This window comes from Wickerhamiella sorbophila (genome assembly GCF_002251995.1).
Source record: "Wickerhamiella sorbophila strain DS02 chromosome Unknown contig2, whole genome shotgun sequence".
NCBI classification, from domain to species: Eukaryota; Fungi; Ascomycota; class Dipodascomycetes; order Dipodascales; family Trichomonascaceae; genus Wickerhamiella; species Wickerhamiella sorbophila.
Window position 1 is genome coordinate 2,512,501 of NW_020194005.1, and position 21,230 is coordinate 2,533,730.

Consider the following 21,230-nt stretch of genomic DNA (forward strand, 5'->3'; position numbering starts at 1 on the left):
CCGAGGCTACACGAGTGCATGGTGGTCAGCCTCGTTCCCACTTGGTGCAATGGCTCTTGGGTGCCGCGAAGTATGGGCACTATTTGACTTAGGGGCGTTCCGGATTCTCAGTGGTATATACGGGGTTTCTCTTATTATAGTTACCCTCATGAGTCTATGCGGAACAGCACTGTTCGATTTTCCTCATGAAGATATTTGGCGCCCGCGAAGTGTCATTTTATCCAAAGTTGAAGCACTAGAAGAAGGATCAAATGAGACTCAATGAGCAACCTTATAGAGCTAGCAATACTACACAGAATATGGTCACTAGTTGTTGAATAAAAATTCCATATCCGTTTGAGAGAGACGGTTCAATGCAGCATCATCAGCGCCTATTGTTGCATTGATCATATTAGCTTTTTTCTCCTGTAGTTCGATTATACGGCTTTCAATGCTGTCTTCGATCACCAATCGAGTAATTGTGACAGGTCGATGTTGACCTATGCGATGTACACGATCACCACTCTGCCACTCGACTGAAGGGTTCCACCACGGATCAAGAAGAAACACTTGGGAGGCTTCACAAAGGTTCAAAGCGACTCCACCAGCTTTGAGAGAAACTAAGAAGACCTCGACGCTGGGTGTTTCCATAAAGTGTTTGATGATGCTATCTCGCTGAGTGGGGGACATGGAACCTTGAAGCTTGACGGTCTTAAAACCAGCGCGGGCTAGTCTCCATTCAACAAGATCCAACATCGATGTAAACTGAGAGAACACAATGCTTTTGATTGTTTGCTTGTTGCCTCGAAGTTTGAAAAGCTCCTCGAGAAGAGCTTCGATCTTGGTAGAAGATCTCCAAGTATTATCCATACGAATACGATTGACGATCGAAGCTTTTTGAGAGATCTCCTCACCTATTTCGATTGCTGGGGCGGTGAGATCAAGAGTCAGGCCGACATGGCAGACCGGGCACTCGAGTTGGTCATCTGCACCTGTGAAGCCCTCAATGTACTCCTTAATGCACATCCGACAGAATAAGTGATGGCACTTGGAGCGGATAGCATCTTCAGCCTCGTCATCACACAAGCGGCAAACAAGACCCTCCATATGGACATTGTCATCTGTTGCACGTCGAAGTACTAGATCTGGATGGTCTGCAATTTGACGCATACGGGTGATCAGCGTGAAGATATTCGCATAATTATTGAGCACCACACCTTGGTTCACATATGTGGAAAATGTTCGTCGGGAGTCACTAAACACGCTTGCATACAGGTCCTTCTCTTCTTCGTTGAAATAGTCCCTTCGAACGTTAACGACACGCGGTGGTAGACCGAGATCGTCGGCTCGCTCTACCTTTGTTCGCCGTAGCATGATTTGTTTCAGCAAAAGTCTCATTTTGCTCATGGCCACTGATTGCTGGTCAGGCATACGCTGAATTTGTTTCAAGAGTGAATGATTGAAATAGTTGACATGCTGCATAACCACATGGCCACACGATGTACATTTTTGCCTTGCGAATTTCCATTCACTGGAAGCACAATCGCACCTGGTACAGTAGTAGTTGCAGAACGGTTCAACCCTTAAAAAACGGAGTAAAGAATACAACTCTCCAATTCTGTTTTGCAGTGGGGTGCCGCTCAAACATAAACGATACAATGCATTAACCATGAAAACTGCTCTGGAGGTACTGGCTTGACGATCTTTGATATTATGGGCTTCGTCCAGAACAACCCGGTGAAAAGTAATGGAATGAAGGGGTGATTTCTCGTAGACTTTGCGATCTTGACGAACGACTCCACTTTGCTGGCGGCGCCAACAAGACTCCATCACTGCGTAGGTAGTTAAAATGATATCATGTTCCCTTATCTGAGCAGCATTTTTGGGCCTATTTGAGCCGTGGAAAATTAGGATAGAAAAATTGTCACCTGCGTATTGCTGAATTTCATTTTTCCATTGCATAACTGCGACAGTGGGCGCAATAACCAGAATCGGACCTGCCCGCTCTTTATCGGATAGGAAAAGAGCAATTGTTTGAATAGTTTTCCCCATTCCCATTTCATCAGCTAAAATCCCGCCATGATAAATACCTTGCTCTTGGTTTATGAGCCAGTACAAGCCCTCACGTTGAAACCTCAAAAGGGAGCATTTTAGTTCTTCGGGCTGATCCATTTCGCAGACTTCTCGCTCGGGCAGAGACGCAAGGTCCTCGAAAACAGTACGAAGCTCTGGGTGGAACTCTTTGAGCCCACCTTCCATTCTATCGAATTGCTTCTGTACGTTTGTTCTCTTATCGTTCGGATCTTTTTTTTTGGCCGGCGTTTTGCGTTTTCTTCGAACCGGCGGCGGCGCCGGAGCTTCCGCTTCGACTTCAGGTGGAGAGGTTGCTGCCGACTCGGATACCGCTCTAGAACTCTCTATCGTTTCGGCCATTTCGTCCATGCTATCGAGATCAGATGTGGCGTGCCTCGCAGGGCTATCTGTACTCAAGCGGCGGCGAGCTTTTTTGGATCGCACTTGTACAATTTCAACATCACTATCTGTTAAATCATCATCCGACGACTTCCAACTAGGCGACCGTGCAAAACCACCATCGCTCGAGCTACCGCCACTATCATCGTCGGTAGTGCTCATGAGTCGAAGTAAGCAAATTGATCTGTGGATACTTATGCAAAGGCTACAGATTTTGGGCAGTGGAAAGTTTGGATACCTCGAAACACGCCTATCTAGAAATAGGCCCCAAAACATTCAATAAGCGCGTTAAATTGTTAAACACTGCTTTTTGCGCTATACCTTTTTGCGGTGTATTGGCTTCTGTCCTCGCGAGCCATTCAAAGGACGTCTCAGGCCTCCGCCAATGACAAAGCATGCTGTCTCGCACTATCCGCTCTGCTCGGTTTTCTACCACTGTGCTGCGCGCTGGTCCGCCTGCTGTTATCCCCCCTGTCCGCCGGGTTGGTGCTCTGAGAGGGGGCTTCACCGGGTTCTTGGTTGGTGTCACGTTGACCGGTGCCGGTGCCTACTATTACCTGTTTGACGAGTACCAGGCTGCTCAGCGGGCTATTTTGACTGATGTTATTGGCCTTCGTCAATCTTTACAGGAGCTACAAGCCACCATTGATGAGCTCAAGACAAACACTGAGGAGCCCAAGAAAACTGAAAATTGAGACTGTTTTCAGATTCTCGGTCTAAAGACAACGAACATGTCCGCTTAGGCAACAAAATATATAATTAAATAGTTGCAACTGCTATCTGCTATTTGTTTTTCAAAACGAAGAAATAAGCTAGCAGCAATTTGCCTTGAAGCATTGGTATTAGTATTACAGAGAGTTAGTATCTGTTAAGATCGGACAGATCGGAAACAACAATAAATTAGAGCCCAGTCCACTCATAGATCGTGGCAATCTCGCCCTGCTTGATCTCTTTTTGGCCATAAACCACGTTTTTGTGTCGCTGCAACGTAGCAGCAACGTCGTCGCGTAGGCTCTTGGGCACATGTTCGAATAAGGGTCCAGCAACATAGAAACGGTCAGTTCTGCCGGTACGGTCATCATCCGCTTTGTGCTGCTGGGCCCGCATCAGAGCAATGGCTGCGTGGACGCTCTTGGCTACCTGGCGATTGTGACGCTGACGGAAAGCCAAGAAGCTGCCAACCACGCTCAGAAAGACAAACAACGAAAGAACGTACAGAATCGTGAATTTGCGTTCCTCAAGCCACACAAACATGCTGAGTCTGAACCGGCAAAGAATGTTCACGTGGGCTAAAGAGTGTGATACAAATATCGGCGACGATTCGACACATTCGGTTTCACCTCTGTATCCATTGTCATCTTCGTCGTCGTGGTACTGGGCTGTTTCCGCGGGGGGACAGTTATGGGGGAATACCTGGGTTAGTTTGTTCCTGGGTTCAAATTTTTGAAGACTTACCATTTCAACGTCGGGGTACTGATTAAGTCCCGCGGACACCGAATCCCAAAGTGCTCGGAAGTCCTCTTCCGAGAGTTGGGGCGCTTTGAGGGCCAACAACTCGTAGTATAGCTCGTCCTCAGTCATTTCGGGTGATGGAATATCACCATCGCACTCATACCTGGCACGCCGGTTACGCAATACGTGTACTGCACGCTCGGCTAAAGTTGCCAATAACCTTTCAGTCTCGACATCTCGCTCGCACCAAGGTCCATAAAAACCTAGCAGGGCGAACAAATCGCGGCGCTCAATGTAGCCCTCATCACACTTGATTTCGGTGTTGGCAAAGCACGTAGCGTGCTCAGGGCACGGGTAACAGGACGGGGCAACGTAGTCGACTCCATGTCGAACATATTCCTGGACTTGCTGGAGGTAAGGATCGCTCAAAGAGAAAGAAGCAAACCAAGGATAATCACGGGTCGGCGGGACGAGCGTGGTATCGCAGAACCCTAGCTTTGACCTTTCGGCGGGCCACCAAACTAACATAGTGGCAGCTACCAGCGCGGTGAAGGCAACCAGCGCAGTGTTAATAGCTGAGAAAAAGTGTTGGGACACGTGGGGTCGAGAACTAGCGAATTCTTCGATGGACTGTTCGGCAATACTTTGCTCTTCTTTGATCTCAACCGGAGTCTCCGGCTCAGGAGCTGCGGGGGTGGCATCAACTTCAATATCCGCGTCATTTTCAGTGTCTGTAGGTAAAGCGGAAGAAAGCTCGGGCGTACTCATAGGATCTGGCGCAAGTCTTTGAGCAAAAATGTTCGAAACGTTCAACGCCTGGAGACTGGGCATAAAGCCGCGACGCTCAGAAACCACGCGGGGCTTCTCGTCGACCTCCATTTTAATTTCTTCAGTGGCCTCTTCCACCGGAATCAGCTCGCTTTCTGAGAAATTCGTGAATTGGGCCATAACGTCTACTTCCTCGTCTGACTTGATTTCTGCTTCAGGGGCAGTCGCGGAGGATCGAGCAGCCACTTTATGGGGACGATCTTCCTTGTGACCGAGATGATCACTGGTGCGTTTGCGAGAGGATTGGAACACATTCTCTTGGGTGAATGGACTGCTCTTGTGTGCTGAACTCGCGGTGGACTTTTTGGTGGGCGTTGTCGCATTGCTCTGGGTGGTCTCACGGCGCGGTGTACGACCCCGAGTAGCTGGATCCGCTGCAGCTTCGGCTGGTGCCCGACGCTTTCGTGGCGACCGAGTAGTTTCTTTGAGGCCAGCTGCTAGATCGGCTTCGGTCATCCTAATCGGGGACTTGGAACGGGTACGCGGGCCACGCACCCGGATCTCGTCGACATTGGGAGCCAGTTCCTGCAGATCGTCAGGTAGCGACACCTTCTTGTTGATCTTGCGCCGACGTGGCGACTCGGGCACTGAAGCGTTCTCTTCAGGAGGGGCCAGCGAACGCTTGGAGCGTGCAGAGCCCGCAGACGCAACTCGCTTTTCTGGCGATTGCGACCTTAATCGCGTAGAACGGCGAATAGGTGACGCAGAGCGACCTCGCGGGGATGCATCATGAATATTTTCGCTCGAGGGATTGGGGTGCAGGTACTGCTTGCGAAGAGATTTGAGGTTTGGCACAATGGCTGTCTCGTACAGCTTCACGTAGTCGGCTTTGCGGGTTGTGTGCGGCGGAATTTGAACATCGTGCTTGTTCAGAATTCCCCGCAAAAGTGGAATTGTCAGTTTGTGGTAATCAAACTCTTCTTTCAGATACTCGTTCTCATCAGACATCGAGCTGGCTGTGAGTTTATCCTAAGGGTGTGTAGGGGGGGAAAAGGGTGGTGGGGTTTGAGGGCAGAGTGATGTTTGTTGTTGGCTTATGAAAGCAAAACAAACAGCGGGCGGGCTTTCCGCCAGAGGTGGGCAACGACTTCCGGGTAACCACGACTTTTGGAATGTAGCCGTAAAACAGCCACGACGCGGCAAGTTGGTAGAGATAAATAGGTTTCAGTAAGTCATTAAGCTGATATGCTTCGTAGTAGATGTAAAATTAGGTTCACCAGAGTTTGAGGACAACTTGGCCAGACTCGGCAGGTCTGGCGTCGACCAAGTGATTTGAGATAAAATACTGAACGGTTTGCAGGGTCCTGGGAACCACAAACCCGAGCTCGTACGTCATCAGTCCGTTTATTAGCTTTTCTGCTTCATCTGGGTCCAGCCCATTAGCCTTGCATGTGAAATTCAACATGACATGTCTGATATCAGATTTTAACTGGTCAATTCGTTCTGGCGGTACCTCCTCATTCCTTGCATTATTTCGCTGCGATAGAATGCTCTGCAGATCACTGCTCATGAGTTTTTGGTGAGTTATACTCGTCTCAAGCTCACTCGCCTGCCTCTTCAGGGCCTCAATGGTCTCTTGCACTATTTTAGCTTGTTCGATACTGTAAAACTCGGTCAATGCTTGCGAATCGAAGACCTGTTCCAGCTCTGTCTCACTAATCTCGCTTTTTTGCAAAAGCGCTCGCAGCTTCTCGTGCTTCCACTGCAAATCATGACTAGGTCTATTATCCATCTGTATAGACCATACAAATCTTAGTTCGCAAACCTCTTTTTCCCCCTCGCTCGCGGGTTCGTCCTGCTTAAACCGGTAAACTTTAGGGAGGATGGCCAAAATTTCCTTAGTCAGAACACACCAGCTTGGGCATCCTCACTTTCCTCGACATTTAGCTCAATCGTGATGTCTGTTATGGACAACCAACAGTTTGTGGTTGGTAAAGACATTGATTTCGAGTTTTCAGGGTCGGGACCACAGCATGAACCAAGTGCTCCGCTTGAAAATGGGGCTGGAGCGTCAAATGTGTCCAGTAAGAAAAAGCGAAAGAAAAAGAAGAAGAAAAGTAGCACGAAGGCGCAAGTACGACTGCATGCCGACGGCCAGGGCTTGACTATTGATAACATTGATGCAACCATGGAGTCTGATCTTCTTGAGGCTGCGAATACAGTAGCGCAGAGCCTCAGTGGCTCGATGGAGAAGGCTGGTCCTGCTTTGAGGCGTGATTCATTGAAATGGTCACTCGGTCGCCTTGAGATGGTCGCTAATCGCTCTAAAAAGAGTCCCTTCTGGGATCTGAGTCCGGATCAAAAGCACCAAATACACAACTTTTGGATCAACCTCAGCGAAGCCGAACGCCGTGATCTGTTGAGGCTAGAGAAAGAACGGGAAGATGTTTTGCGAATAGACAAAAAATTATCCGATACAAAGTACCGCCAAAATCATAAGACATGTTCTTGTTCCGGGTGCGGGCGCAAGCGTAATGCGTGGCAACACCGACATGAGGGCGAGATGGAGAAAATATACGACGAGTACTCCGCTGAACTCGAGTTTATTGCTGATTGCTTTACCAAGGGTATGTTTACTGAGGAGCATGAATCCAATGAATCGGCAAACGAGTCTCGTAACCTTGCTGAGGAAAACACATTCTCTTCCGTGGAGTTCGAAGCCGATACCCCAGATTATTACGACGAAGAGGATATCCAAGAGGAAGCAGAGCTCCTTGCTGAGATGACCGCGGAACGTCGTAAAAATAAGGGCAAACGGTTAGGAGGCGGTATTCTCTCAGTTGCTGATGACTTATTGCAAAACGATGGCAAGCGGTTTGTCGACGTCATGGAACAGATGGCCGAATACAAAGTGATTCGAGAAATCGACATGGCAGCGAGACATGATGCTGCTGTTTATGTTGCCAATCAAAACCGAATAAAACGGGGCGAGTTTTCAGATCCTGACGAAGACGAGTTTGACGATGAAGAAGAGGACGATCTTGATTGTGATGAGGACGAAGACGAGGACGAAGACGAGGATGAAGATGACCATGATCTTCAAACCATTCCCTTTGACAGTTCCACTGGTGATGTTGCGAAAGTAATGCTTAGAGGATTCGCAACCAGAACCTTTGAATATCGTATTTTATTGGCATTCCGCGAGCATGTTGCCAAGCAGCGCCAGATGTCACTTTTCGCTGAACTCGAAGCTGAGGAAGCTCGTATACGCGAAGAGAAGGAGCAAAAGAAGCTTCGCGATCGTGAAAAGCGTAAAGATAAAAAGCGAGCTCAACAGAAATTGAAAGAGGAGGAGCGTGCGCGCAAAGAGCAGGAGCGGAAAGCCAAAGAAGAAGCTCAGAAGGCCAAAGAGGAAGCAGCACGCTTAGCGCGTTTGGAGGAGCAAAGACTCAAACAAGAAGCGCACCGTGCCGAAATTGAGGAGCGTCTGAAGAAGCTGGCTTTGGAAGAGGAGCGTGAGCGTCAGCGCGAAAAGGAACGTAAAGAGCAAGAACGACATGAGGCAGCGCGTCGGGAACTGGAACGTCTCAAAAGCGAAGCCGAAGCTGCAGCCAAAGAAGTGGAAGCTCGAAAGCGTGAACAGGAGCGTTTAGAAGCAGAGAGGCTCAAGGAAGAAGAACAGCAAAAAGTAATCGAGCGCCAGCGTTTGATCAACGAGCAAGTCCTTCAAGAGGAGTCTGCTGCAGCCGCGGCCGCAGCCGCTGTCGAAACTGTGCACCCTCGTCATGAAACTCCTATCAGTTCTGAATGGAGCTCTGGCCCTCAAGACGAGGAAGTTCGGGGATGGAGTCCGCTGGGCGGCCTCTATCAAGCCAACCCGCCTCTCTCTCGGGCTCCAGTTGGCTCCGGCACCTCTAAATGGCCCAACTGGCCTCTTGGCTCGACTTCCCCCATCTCTGTACCCTTACCTATCGGGACTACCCCCACCAGAAGTCACGTAGGCGGATCGTTATGGTCGAGCCAATCTATCTGGTCAACAAGCTCTTTGGACAGTGTCCAGAATGCCGCATTGCTGAGCTACGACCGCCTCGCTTTCGAAGGAGCTGCGGTGGATGGCTACATTCCCTCCCAGGCACTTTATCAGGCAACTGTCAAGGTACTGGGTAATAGTATACTGAGCCAAACCGATTTCTACAACGCTTGCGGTGTAGCAAATAACAATGGCCCATTCTTCTGCTTGAGAGATAGTGTCGGTATCGTCACGCACTTTCGTCGCAAATAAATACAGCCAACTTCTCGAAAAGTACATATTTATCATAGTTGAAACTTTAGCTTTCCCTATAGATTAGGCCCAACGATGGAGTCGCCCGCTGACATCATCGAAGCATTTCATCGATGAGCTTGCAATTTCTTGATGTCTTCGGCAAGTCGAGCGGCGGTAGACGGCAGGTCCGTACCACATCTGGTGGTCTTGTAACTATTCTCGCCGCTATACTGATTGTCTGGCTTCTTGTACTGGAAGTGCAGTCGTATTTCAGCGTAGGGCTCGAACCAACGTTGGTGGTGGATTCAGCGCGAGATGAGCGTATGGATATTATTGTGGATATTTCGTTCCCACACGTACCCTGTACGATTTTGAACGTGGATGCCATGGATATTGCTGGCGAGGTTCAAGCTGATGTGGATGGGCAGCTGCTCATGGCAGATTTGGGCCCTGACGGGAATTTCGCCGATAAGGCCATTTTGGACCGCCAAAAAGAGATCCGCGAAAATGCCATTGCTGCCAGACTCGCTAATCCAGACTACAAGGGCCCATGCTATGGTGCTGCACCTGACGAGGAGAACTGCCTTTCATGCTTGGACGTGCAGCGGGCATATGCGGCTAAAGGGTGGCAGTTCCACGATGGTTCTGGGTTCGACCAGTGCAAAGAGGAAGGATACCCCGAAGCCCTGGAAGCCAACAAGCAGAACGGGTGTCGGGTCTCTGGACGCGTCTCTGTATCCAAAGTTGCCGGTGTTCTCCACTTCGCTCCTGGTGAGCCAGTAATTGGAAGTGGTCGTCATTCTCACGATTTGAGCGCGTACAATTTACCGTCAATGCCCTTCAACTTTGATCATACCATCCACCAGCTATCGTTTGGTGAGGGCGGGGAGACACAGCTGGATGACCCACTTCGCGGATTCCATGGAGCCACCGACCAAAAGCAGTTTGCGTTCCACTATTTTGCCAAAGTTGTGGCGACTGAGTTCCATTTTCTTAACAACACGGTGATGAGCACGAACCAATACTCTGTCACCCGCCACGGCAGACCCATTGTTGGGGGCCCAGATGAAGACCATCCGAATTCGTACCATGCATCAGGAGGCATCCCTGGGGTTAGAGTGGATTATGAGATTTCGCCGATGAAGGTGATTAACACCGAACGACGGATGGAAACTTTCAGTGAACTGTTAATGGACGTCTGCGCTATCATTGGCGCAGTAATCACCACCGCAGCCCTCGTCGATCGCTCAGTCTATGCGATGGATCGCGTGTTACGGGAAAAGAAGAATCGCTAGGTTTTTGTGTCTTGTGCATTGTCATAAAAATAGATATTTTATTCCGCCCTTGATCAGAATTTAGATCCTTATATGTAAACTGTATTCTGTTTAAACTACAAGCATTGTCTAATTTAATTGTTCACATGAAGCACATTTGGCCCGACAGCTTGGGGGTTCCCCGCGTCTGATAGGTGGGGTGTAAAGAGGGGGACGGCGGGTCTTTGAAAAAACGGTAGTAATTCCACCGCCTCAGGCTTAGTCAGCCGCACTAATTTACGAAAAGTTAGGGTTTTTTCTGCACCATCCTCACACCTGTGTGACCACACTTCCATCACGCTATAAATTGTTAATGGCTCAGGATCCCGCAAACCGTGCGTCGCGGTCCAGCAGCCACGTGAACCTGACGTCGAATTCGAGCCAAGTTTTGGTTCCAGGACTGACCAAGGTTAATTCGAACGGCCAGCCGCGGTCGCAGTCCGTGTCCGGTCCAACCACGCCCGTCCCCAGTCAGTCATGGGTTTCCCAGAGACCCGTCAACCCTTCCCGCTCGTTGTACAACCAGTGCAAGCTGATCATGCTGGCAATGAAACAAATCCCTGAGTTGGAAGCTATTATTGAAATGTGCGCGTCGCCAACCCAGGGCGAGAATGACGTGCCGCAAATAAACATTGGTATCGCCCCGCAAAACTACGCTCTGGACCCGGTTTCTCACTTGTGGCGTATTTTGAGACTGGGCTCGCCTTTGTGCATCTTATTCAATGCTCTTTTGCGTGTGGACGAGAACGGTGAGACGGTTCAATTGGAAGTGCTCAGCCCGACCGAGAGTTGCAACATCAAATCAGCCAAGAAAATGGTTTACCACTTTTTACAGGCCTGTATCACTGTTCTTAAGCTACGTCCCGAAGAGGACCTCTTCACCATCACCAACATGTTCAGCGATTCGACCTCCGATCTGCTCAAAGTTTTGCACACCGTGGAGGTGCTACTCAAAATGCTAGTCGATGAGGCCCGCATCACTTCTATACCTACTGTGAAAGATATCGAGTTGCCTGCAGCGCAGTCCCAGCGTGACAATGTTGTTTTAGAAATCGTGAACACCGAGCGCAAATATGTCCAAGATTTGGAGCTCATGCAGCAATATAACGATGCAATGCTGGCAGGAAATATGCCTAGAGAAATGGTGCAAGCAATATTCCCCTATTTGTCGCGTATTGTCGATTTCCAAAGAAGGTTCTTAGTAGGTTTGGAGTACCACGCCCGTCTTCCAATGGATGAGCAGCAGTTCCATCTTTTGTTTAGCCTCTTGAAGCAGGAGTTCCATCTTTATGAAAGTTATACTTTGAACCAGCGTGAGGCTTCTGGTCTCGCTCTGGCGAATTCTATGCAGCTGATGGCGTTTTCCGACATTATGGAACCCAACCACGAGCTGCAAGCGATGCTAATCAAACCAGTGCAGAGGATTTGCAAATATCCTTTACTTCTGAAGCAGATTGCAAAGTCAACTCCACAAGCCGTGGCCTATTATCCGGCTTTACTAAAGAGTATGGACATTATGCATGGTATGACGCTACAAATCAACGAAGCTCAGCGCAAGTCCGAGAACGAGTTCTATTTCAATGAGCTGCGGGAACAGCTTAAAGACTGGCGTGGTCTGAATGCTGATAGTATGGGCGAGCTGCTCCTCCGTGGTCAGTATCCGGTGATTACTATGGACAGTGCCGAGAGCGAATACTACCTTTATTTATTCGAGCATGTGTTGCTCTGCTGTAAGGACAGTGCTCCCGTAAAAAAGGGCGGCCTAAGCAAAATGAGGGCTCCGAAACCGTCCAAGCGTACGAGCATGGACCTTAAGGGACGCATCTACATCACGTACGTGACTGGCGTGACAGTGACGAAAACCGACACTGGCTCGTATATTTTGAGTATCACCTGGGGAAGAGAAAATGCTCCCGAAACTGGTACTTTTGATTTTAGACTTTTCAATGAGGAGCAGGCACAGCTTTGGGAGCAGAGCATCCAGAAGCTTATTTCTGAGGTCCGTGCCCGTAGCTTGTCAGATATTACGACTGCGTATGAGGACGAAAACAACGACACCAAAATGGCTCAATTCTATGACGATATGCCGCCGCAATCACCTGTTGACAACCTTTCGTTGCGTAAACTTTCTACCTCTTCGCTCAGTTACAACCCAGACCTCAACGGACGATCGAGATCTACCTCTGAGGCCAATATCTATCGCCCAGGTACTATAGGCTCACGGATTTCTAACGGAAGCCAGACGACGTTTGTTTCTTCGCCGACGTTCGTTCACCATCACTCCGAGTCTACCATCCCGACGGTTAGCCATCCTTTCAATGGCCGGAGAGGCACTTCGACATCCTCAGGGTCAATTGAAGAAGGGTCGGCAGGCCTCAACATGGGTACAATGTCGTCACCACAGTTTGTTGAGCAGCCTGGCGAATTCAACCCTGCGCGCTATGCTTCCAGATCATCTGTGCGGTCTAACTCTTCGCGATTTGGACACCTCGAACTTCAAACCAGCAATCTGGGCAGTCCCAGTCATCATCCCGCATCTGCACACCCTTCATTGCATGACCAAAGTAAACTCTTGGTACGCCTACATTATCAGGTCGAGTCGTACTTGATTCAGGTTAATGCAGACACAACCTACGAGGTGCTACTTTCTCGTGTTGAGAGAAAACTCCATATGTGCGGAAAACAGTTTGTGAGTCCACTAAAGCTAAAGTACCAGGACGAAGACGAAGATTTTGTGACGCTGGCGTCGACTGACGATCTTCAAATGGCTACTGACTGTATGCTGGGCGACCAACTTAATATATGGGTCGTATAGATAGTCAAACATGTAAAATTGGCAAGTTTCTTAGTCTGATCCATTCGATCGAATTATATTCTCGCTTTATCCCGAACTAAATTCAACCCTGCATGGTTGATTCGATATGCGTCATACTTCAACATATGGACGGACCAATGACCCTGCATGAGGTGGCGCAAGAAGATCAGATCTTTCGCTGGATTTCGTTCACAAAACTGAGGGATAGAGCTATAAAAGTGTTTTACGTCTCCAGGGAAAAACTCTCGCAGTTTCGGGAGCGCTTTTGCTTTTTTCCCAGGCTCTTATCAGATCAATATATATATATGCACCCCGCCGCAGTTGTGACTATACGATGTCTCAACCGAATTAATATATGTACCCGTTATGTAAGGGTGACTTTATCTTCGTTCTCTTAATGAAAAGTTTGCTAGTAGCATTGTTCACTGCCGTCTCTGCCGAGACCATTCTTGGTTCGTTCGTGTTCGTTCGCCATGGCGATCGTCTGAAGAAGCCTACTACCTATCTGACTCCTTTGGGAGTGTCTGAAGAACAGGATGCTGGCACTTACTTCCATAATCGATACTTCAATACCTATCCTATAAACGGACTGGATGAGGTATACAAATCTAACCAGGTCTCGGTTATGGCTGCCGATAGTGATGTTTTGAGTAAGAGCAGCCAGGCCTTTGTCCAGGGCCTGTACCCTCCTGTTGGTTCACGTGACGCTTCGGAGGTTCCCGGTGCCTCTCTCGCTAACGGTACCACAGATGAGACGCCGTTCAATGGCTACCAGTATGTTTATGTTGAAGGCGTGAATATTGATGGCCCCGAGTACTGGACCATTGATGGTAACACGAACTGCCCCGCTTACACTAATGCCAGTGCCAAGTACTACGAGTCCGACGAGTTTAAGGCATTGAATCAAAGCACTCTTGATTTCTACCAGAGTTTGTCCAAATACACAGCCGGCTCCCTCCCCAATTCGAAGCTCAACTATGGTAATGCTTACACGGTGTTTGACTTTTTTGAGGTCAACTACTACCATAACGAAACTTTCTACAACATAATTAAGAACGATATGGCCGTTTTCAATCAAGTCAGATACTACCAGGATGAGTACTCCAAGTCTTTCAGCTACAATGCGAGCAATTCCATCGTTATGGTTGGTGGTGCCTCAATTTTGAACACTGCCGGTTCTTTCATCAAATCTATCACAAACACTTCTAGCCCTGAGCGTCTGAGTGTTATCTTTGGTTCCTATGATTCTTTCTACTCTATGTTTGGGCTTTTTGGCTGGATGAATCTTGACGAGTCCAAGTTTACTGGCCTCGTTGACTACGCTTCTGCACTCGCCATTGAGCTGATCACTGATGACTCTAATAACCAGTACGTTCGTGCTGGTATTCGTAATGGTACAAATGTCACCCAGGACTCTCCTGAGCTTGAGTTTTTCCCGGTCTTTGGCAATAATGAAACCACCGTTCCCGTCGACCAGTTCTTGAAGGGCATTAGCAACGTTGCAATCGCCAATATCTCGGATTGGTGCACCATCTGTAGTGGAACAATTGATACTTGTGCCAAGCTTACTTTGACTTCTAAGGTCGCTGATCTGGAGAAGGACAACAAGTCTTCTTCAAACCTCTCGTTGGCTGACGCCGGTGGAATTGGCGCTGGTGTCACAATTGGCGTTTTCCTTATCTTGGGTGCCCTTGGTTACATGCTCTACCGTATTCTTGGTCCCAAGCCACGCAACGAGAGACTTAAAGACATGGAATTGGCTTCTTCTAATAGTACCGTAGTCTAGTTTACATATAATAGTATTTCAGCGATCTTGAGTCATCAACCTCTCACCAGGGCTGGCATTCCGTGTGTATCGATGGAAAGCGAGGTCGAGCCGCAAGTATGGACTGACGAAAGGCTCAATTATAGACCAGTTTTATCTGGGCCCAACGTGCTGTTTATGTCGAGCATAGAGAACAAGGCAATCATCGTCAGCGAGATGATGTTGGAGGTGGATAATCAGGTTTTAAGGCTTGGTTCGTTAGTTACTGCCGCTTGTATCGCTGGTCAAAATATTGTGCTTGTTTTTGCTTCAGGCGAATTGAAAGTTTACTCTCTGGATCTGCGCGTTATAGCTAGCCGGCAGGTCGCGATCCCTGGTGAATGGACCTTGGCCTGCCCACCGTTACTAGCCGCCAATCGTAACGGATCTTATATTGCTATTGGGCTATTGGGAGGTGCTTTGGTACTTTATTCTTTTGACAAGGTGCTTAAAGCAGTCGGGACCCTTCGACTACCCCCCATGGTCAAAGCCGTGAATCTAATCACATTGCCAGTGAACAAACTGCCCATCATTTGGACGTTTTCTTCCTGTACAGAAAACAACTCCTCTTATGTCAAATTAGAGCCAAGTCCGCTATCTACAGGCGAGTTTGTTGCTATTAGGCTGCCCCTGCAAGGTGCGCCGAGCACTGCAGCGGCATTAGACTCGAAGGATGGTGAAAGTATCGCAATTTACGAAGACCAGGTTCGCTATTTTTCCATGCAAGATATAATTTCTGGACGCACAGCGCTCAAAACGTTTTCGATTGGTAAAACAACAGCGTGGAGTGTTGGCGGTGGTAAGGCTTATTTTATTGCAAAGTCTACGCTCTACTCGCTTGACGTTTTTGATGGAAAGGCCAATATGGATTTTGTTCTCACCGATACTCATGTTGTAGATCTCGGACAAATCAACAAATTCGCAGTTGTTTCGAAGCAAGGCAAATTAGTCGTCAGCTATTGTACAGACTTGGAGCGAGGCTCTTTCGTTATTGAAAACGACGAGATTAAAGATCGCAAAACACTATCTTGGTTTTACAGCGGATTCCAATTCAATGGGAAATCAAGCAAATTGATCACGACGATCAAGCAAGCACCCGGCCTAGCGGTCATTTATCAAGCTAGTTCGGCAAACATTGTTGCCGAATACAAAGAGAACTGTCCTCCTTTTTTGACTGGGCTAAACTACATTGAGGATGCCCAGCTCCTATTTGTGAGCTCTGTGAGCACTTGCTGGATGTATACCGTGAAAAACGGCCAGCTAAAACTTGCAGGCTCGTTTGATGAACCAGTGATCACCGCGGGCTTGGTTCATGGCTCCGTAATTATGATAACTGCCACAAAGGCAGTTGCATTGAGTCAATTCGCTCCGTTTAAAAGTATTGTGCAACAGGTGTATCCCATCTCCCAAGCCCATATTGGCTTTGAAATATGCACGGTGATTCTGGATTCTAATGAGGTTTTTGTCCTTAATCCTGAACTTGTAGAGGCACCTCGTAAACTCGATACGTCAGGAAGGATGGTTTATTTTGTAAAGGCTTTGGACACCAACACCATCGCAGTTGGGTTTGAGCATGAGCTGAGGTTGTACGATGCGGAACTTTTTGAGGTCAAAAAAGTCATTCAAGTTAATGATCCGGCAGTTGACTGTATTATGTCAAATGAGCTGGTCTTTGCAACAACCGATGGAAGCGTTTATATGGGAAGTTCTCGACAGCACACTTCTGGTGGCCCGGTAGCACTGCTCTCTGCTAATCAAAAGTATACACTAATAAAGACCGACCGTCTTTACAAAGTGGACCATAGTGGCGTGATTCCCATTCATTTTGGGCAGAAAGCAGTACCAGATCGCGTCAAGTCAGTGTGCAAGATCAGCGAGACCGATTTCATGGTTGGTCTTGACGACACTCTACTTAGAATCAGACTCGATGATATGCCCACCTCGGTTATTCCAAGAACACATTTTGTTCCTACTCATTATTCAGTGCGCCAATTCGCCCAGGCTCCTCATGTTCGCGCTATTTTTGTTCTATGTAATGGCCAGATCTTGGGCTACGATTCGAAATACTACGAGCCTTTGGTTTTGTGTGGCTTACCCGGAGAGTTGTCACAAGAAGAAAACCCAAGGTTGATTCACATGTGGAACATAGCTTTGTCTGGGCAAAAGTACCACCACCTTATCGTACACTCTGGCTCAGAGACAAGTGCGGTTATTCGAACTTATACGATAACCCGCCGACGACAAACAGTGACGTTTGTAGCACGCATGAAGAAGCACTTGAAGCGTCCGATACGCGAGCTCACTACTGGACCCACGAGTATACTGTTCACCGAGTCGAGGAAACCGACGTTTTTACGCGTGCTCAAAATAGAAGAAAGCGACAGTGGACTCAAGCTCGGCGATAAGATGAGCTACGAGCAAGAGTTCGTGATTAACGCAATAGCGACCAGTGGATCTACCGTCTTCTTCGCTGGCACTAATAGCTTGCTAGGGTTTCGGGAAATTGACTTTGATTGTTCTGGCCCGGTATGGGCAATTGAGTACCCTCCCGTCAAGTTTGAGCACTGCGTGGTACGAGCGACGCCAAAAGAGACCTTTCTTGTTTTATCAACTGACAAGCCAGAGCTCATTATTTTCAAGCAAATGGCCGCCCATCAGTACAAGCTCTACCAGGTGATGTGGATTCCTCATCCAGCTGCCGAGATGAGACTAAACCATGGCGGTACACTTTTGGTGCTCTTGAAAAACTCCGACATCATCGAAATCAGTGTGAGCAACAACGTTTCATCTGTTTTCACTATTTATTAAATAATTTAATCCGATTGTTCTCGCTTCAACTTCTCCAGCAACAGGCCCATGCGGGACCCTAGCTTGGGCTGGCCGCGAGAAGTCCGTTTCTGAATAGTTCCTTTCTTACGCTGCCGCTTCTGCTCCGCCTTCAGGCGTGCCTCTTCAAGCTCTTTGAGTTTATGGTAGGCTTCCTGTCGTTTTTGCTTGGCCAGTTGTTTTTTTGTTAGATGTGGTCTAGGGGTCCGGTCCCCGCGGTCGTCCTTGGGTCTTGGATACTCCCGCTCGTCTTCGCTGTCAGACCCAGTGTCTTCAGCATCTCTGCCAGATTCGGACCAAGGTTTAGGACCAGGATCACCGCCTTCTTTCTCCACCATTTTGAAATACGCTTTGCGCATCCGGGCGCGGCGGACCAAACTACGCTTGATATCCCTCGCTTTTAGTTAGTAAATCCATACACTCCAGCAACCACACCAATGGCTCGTCGCCATAGCCATGCACTACTTACATTTTCGCTCAAAGTTTCCGGCCATATAAACGAAAAAGAGATCAGATTACCTAACTCGGAAAACTAGAGCTCTCGCCATAGCAAAAAGAAATCTGGTGCAACAGGTTTAACTGTTTAGTTCTTGTTTTTTTACGCCCAAACTGGACATACAGTTTGTTGAGGATAGAAACAATACCCTCAACCGGAACTAGACCTGACCTGTTGTGCGGACAGCTTCGATTACTCCGCGGCTATGATTTTGATATTTTCAAGGGGTAGACGGGCAGTTCCATCTCGGGCAGCACTTCGCTGGGCCAATCATATCAAAAAAATAGCATGGAAAAGACTCATTGGAACCAGCCAATCGGTGGAGGTCCAAGGATCTGGCCTACTGCTTGATCTGCAACAGTCAATATCGCCGGCAGTGCCTACCAGTGAGTTGAAGGATATCTGGCAAACAGAGGTTCTTGAAAACAAGCAAATGGCGCTTTCTCATCGTTCTGCTCTGTACGATGAGATTCGGAGCCGTAAGGCTTTCGATCCTTGGCAGCTCGACGTTTTGGGACAGATTCCCTCTGAACAGACACTGCTGTCGGACTACATGTTTGCCGTCGACGTCCTCATATCGCAGCAGGAGTGGGGCATGATTCAGTCTCTGATCACTGATCTCGCAACTTCTCAGCCCGTTTACGTTGAGGTTATTTATGGTGAGCTGATTAGCCGCGCAGTCCGCATGTCCGAGGAAATGGCACCTCTCGGACCATTATTTGAGGTATTTATTGGCTGTTTTAGCTCCATGGGCTCAAATATCGGCGATTTGGACCGACTAAAGGATAGGCCCTTCATCGAGGCCCTCAAACTACTTGTCTCCACTTTTCCACAAAAAGTACTCGGTGAAACAGAAGAGTTGATCAGGGCCAACCCCCCTATAGGGTCATCTTTGGCGACCTCGATCTTGAAAATTCTTTCTACCTACAAGAATACGGATGCGAGCAAAGATATCTCTAGAAATTTGTGGGAGGCTAAGCTTCGATCGAACACTGCAACTGCCGACGATTTGTACAGTATAATGATCCGGCAAATTTATTTGGGATCAGCTGAGTATGCTCTCAATGCATACGACACCAATCCAAACCTCCAAAGACGAACCCAAGCCGATGCTCTGCTCCTTGCGACTGCAAGATCAAAAGACTGGGATCGCTTGCAAGCTGTGTTTGAAAATCTCACAGAAAACTTCCAGGACGTACTAAAGTCTCAGCATTATGCTATTATTTTGCAGGCTCTTGGACATCTCGGTGGTCGAAATTTATTGGATGGTATTTTTGAACGATACACAGAACGGGAACTCAAGCCTACTCGAGGAGTATACCATGCTATGATTCATAGCTATCGCCTCATGGGTGACGTCAAAATGGCAAGACACTACTTTGATCTGATGCTGGAAGCACAGGTCGAACCAACGCGCATTACGTTCCAGCTTTTATTGTTAGCCTACAAGGATGCAAATGACCTACCGAACGCCTTGGATTTAGTCCATTTCGCCAGCTCCGAATACCAACTACCGGTAACTAATAAGGAAGTCACTTCGTTGCTTAGTATCTGTGCTAACCGACGCGATTTAGAGTCCACAGAAAAGATTTACAGCTGGGCTGTTTCTTTACTCGGCGACAAGGTCGACAGGATTACTCGAAATGCATATATGTCTGCTTTGGTTGAGTGCAATCAGTTTGAAAAAGCGATGGACTTTTTTTCTTCGTTTGAGAATCCTGGCTTAGACACTCTGACTATTTTACTGTCGTTTGCCTCTAGATGGAGGCTGGGTGACCAGTTTCGATTTCTTTTGTTGGAAAGAGAAAGACTGGAACTTCGGGCTGATTCAAAGTGGTATGGCACGGTAATGACGTACTACTCATTATCACGAGATACTGCTCGACTATTTGAGGTGTTTGATGAAATGAAGGCTGCAGGTATTCGACCCACTGCTGGTCATTACAGTATCATCCTAGATCATCTGACAAAGATGAAGGACTTCAAAATGGGTGAGACAATTGTACAGGAAGTAACTGATCAGCAGGTCACGCCAACATTTACGTTTTACGAACAGTGGTTCAGAATGATGACGCTCTCTACTGAGCCGTCATCTCGCAACCGGGCCTATCGCATGTTGTCCAAGATTCTTGATATGGGTGTTTTTGACGTCAGTTCAACTACGGTTCCTCGTGATGCTGCACCACCGGGTGTGTTCAAGGCTGTTGTACGCAAATTATTGAAGGACAATCGGTTTGACCGGGCTTATACTCTTTTGGCGCGTGCAAGCAAACAATCGCGTAATTCAGAGCCGTGGAAAATCGCTGCACTATTTATGGAGTTTTATGACGCTTCCGGACGGTATGAGGCCCTTGGTGCTGCTTGGGCTCGATTTTTGTCCGCCCTAAGGCCGACTTTTGTGCCAGTGACTTCAGCCGAAGGACAAGTTGTCTATCATCTCCCGAAACGGTATAGGTCCAACTACTGGCGGCAAATCAATATTCGTATCACAGACCTAGCCCGTCAAAGCAAGCTTGATATGCTTTTGAGTCTCGAAAGAGACTTGAGTACAGTAGGCATCTGCATGTCATCCCAAAACCTGAATCACTGCTCACAAACCATGTTGACGGCAGCTAACAGTATTTTAGAGAGTGAGCCAGAAAAGGCGCTAGCTCTCCAGACCAAGGCTTTTGACATTGCAGAGTCACGACTGGTTCCTGGCTATTTCCGCAATATGCAACGACGACAGCTAAAGAGTGCCGGAAAGCTCCCCAAAAATCTGGACCACGGAAATCTTCAATTATCACGCAAGTCGATTGCTATTCTTGCCAGCAATATATCAGGCTTCACGCGTAATTTGGCCTATGCTAAAAAACTGGACGAGGAGGAGGCACAGGAATTGGTGTCACAGCAGTTCCCTGCTCTTCTCGGTATTTTGAGGCGGGCGACCGATGCGCGAGAACGACGATCGCAAGCAGAACAGCAGCGGAACAATTAATTTAAAAGAACAACTGGGATTTTAGAATTTGTACATAAACATGAGTCTCTTTGTAACATTGTTT

General features: G+C 48.1%; 12 protein-coding genes across 12 annotated transcripts in view; 8 read left to right on the forward strand and 4 right to left on the reverse strand.

The window, feature by feature from the left end:
• The window catches only part of B9G98_04713 (putative transporter SPBPB10D8.07c), a gene marked incomplete at both ends in the record, with an annotated part of 819 nt that extends 554 nt beyond the window's left edge, over positions 1-265 (forward strand). The window contains one exon of the mRNA XM_024811270.1: positions 1-265. This exon is cut by the window's left edge and continues 554 nt beyond it. Within this exon, the coding sequence (XP_024667038.1) occupies positions 1-265 (265 nt within the window).
• Positions 266-306: 41 nt separating this feature from the next.
• Positions 307-2,613, reverse strand: B9G98_04714 (DNA repair protein RAD16; the record flags this gene model as incomplete). The annotated part of the gene is made up of 1 exon (XM_024811271.1): positions 307-2,613. The coding sequence occupies one exon, from the start codon at positions 2,611-2,613 to the stop codon at positions 307-309; it is 2,307 nt and encodes a 768-aa protein (XP_024667039.1).
• Positions 2,614-2,846: 233 nt separating this feature from the next.
• Positions 2,847-3,146, forward strand: B9G98_04715 (hypothetical protein; the record flags this gene model as incomplete). Its single annotated transcript, XM_024811272.1, has 1 exon — positions 2,847-3,146. The coding sequence occupies one exon, from the start codon at positions 2,847-2,849 to the stop codon at positions 3,144-3,146; it is 300 nt and encodes a 99-aa protein (XP_024667040.1).
• A 205-nt stretch (positions 3,147-3,351) lies between these two features.
• On the reverse strand, positions 3,352-5,679 carry B9G98_04716 (Inner nuclear membrane protein SRC1; the record flags this gene model as incomplete). Its single annotated transcript, XM_024811273.1, has 1 exon — positions 3,352-5,679. One exon carries the CDS (start codon positions 5,677-5,679, stop codon positions 3,352-3,354), a length of 2,328 nt encoding a protein of 775 aa, XP_024667041.1.
• A 265-nt stretch (positions 5,680-5,944) lies between these two features.
• Positions 5,945-6,463, reverse strand: B9G98_04717 (hypothetical protein; the record flags this gene model as incomplete). The annotated part of the gene is made up of 1 exon (XM_024811274.1): positions 5,945-6,463. One exon carries the CDS (start codon positions 6,461-6,463, stop codon positions 5,945-5,947), a length of 519 nt encoding a protein of 172 aa, XP_024667042.1.
• A 165-nt stretch (positions 6,464-6,628) lies between these two features.
• On the forward strand, positions 6,629-8,953 carry B9G98_04718 (Stress response protein NST1; the record flags this gene model as incomplete). Its single annotated transcript, XM_024811275.1, has 1 exon — positions 6,629-8,953. The coding sequence occupies one exon, from the start codon at positions 6,629-6,631 to the stop codon at positions 8,951-8,953; it is 2,325 nt and encodes a 774-aa protein (XP_024667043.1).
• A 113-nt stretch (positions 8,954-9,066) lies between these two features.
• Positions 9,067-10,230, forward strand: B9G98_04719 (ER-derived vesicles protein ERV46; the record flags this gene model as incomplete). The annotated part of the gene is made up of 1 exon (XM_024811276.1): positions 9,067-10,230. One exon carries the CDS (start codon positions 9,067-9,069, stop codon positions 10,228-10,230), a length of 1,164 nt encoding a protein of 387 aa, XP_024667044.1.
• A 331-nt stretch (positions 10,231-10,561) lies between these two features.
• Positions 10,562-13,063, forward strand: B9G98_04720 (Rho guanine nucleotide exchange factor scd1; the record flags this gene model as incomplete). Its single annotated transcript, XM_024811277.1, has 1 exon — positions 10,562-13,063. The coding sequence occupies one exon, from the start codon at positions 10,562-10,564 to the stop codon at positions 13,061-13,063; it is 2,502 nt and encodes an 833-aa protein (XP_024667045.1).
• Positions 13,064-13,460: 397 nt separating this feature from the next.
• On the forward strand, positions 13,461-14,849 carry B9G98_04721 (Prostatic acid phosphatase; the record flags this gene model as incomplete). The annotated part of the gene is made up of 1 exon (XM_024811278.1): positions 13,461-14,849. One exon carries the CDS (start codon positions 13,461-13,463, stop codon positions 14,847-14,849), a length of 1,389 nt encoding a protein of 462 aa, XP_024667046.1.
• Positions 14,850-14,921: 72 nt separating this feature from the next.
• B9G98_04722 (hypothetical protein) lies at positions 14,922-17,675 on the forward strand (the record flags this gene model as incomplete). Its single annotated transcript, XM_024811279.1, has 1 exon — positions 14,922-17,675. The coding sequence occupies one exon, from the start codon at positions 14,922-14,924 to the stop codon at positions 17,673-17,675; it is 2,754 nt and encodes a 917-aa protein (XP_024667047.1).
• A 5-nt stretch (positions 17,676-17,680) lies between these two features.
• On the reverse strand, positions 17,681-18,187 carry B9G98_04723 (rRNA-processing protein FYV7; the record flags this gene model as incomplete). The annotated part of the gene is made up of 2 exons (XM_024811280.1): positions 17,681-18,090; positions 18,163-18,187. 2 exons carry the CDS (start codon positions 18,185-18,187, stop codon positions 17,681-17,683), a joined length of 435 nt encoding a protein of 144 aa, XP_024667048.1.
• A 207-nt stretch (positions 18,188-18,394) lies between these two features.
• Positions 18,395-21,166, forward strand: B9G98_04724 (hypothetical protein; the record flags this gene model as incomplete). The annotated part of the gene is made up of 1 exon (XM_024811281.1): positions 18,395-21,166. One exon carries the CDS (start codon positions 18,395-18,397, stop codon positions 21,164-21,166), a length of 2,772 nt encoding a protein of 923 aa, XP_024667049.1.
• Positions 21,167-21,230: the final 64 nt, after the last annotated feature.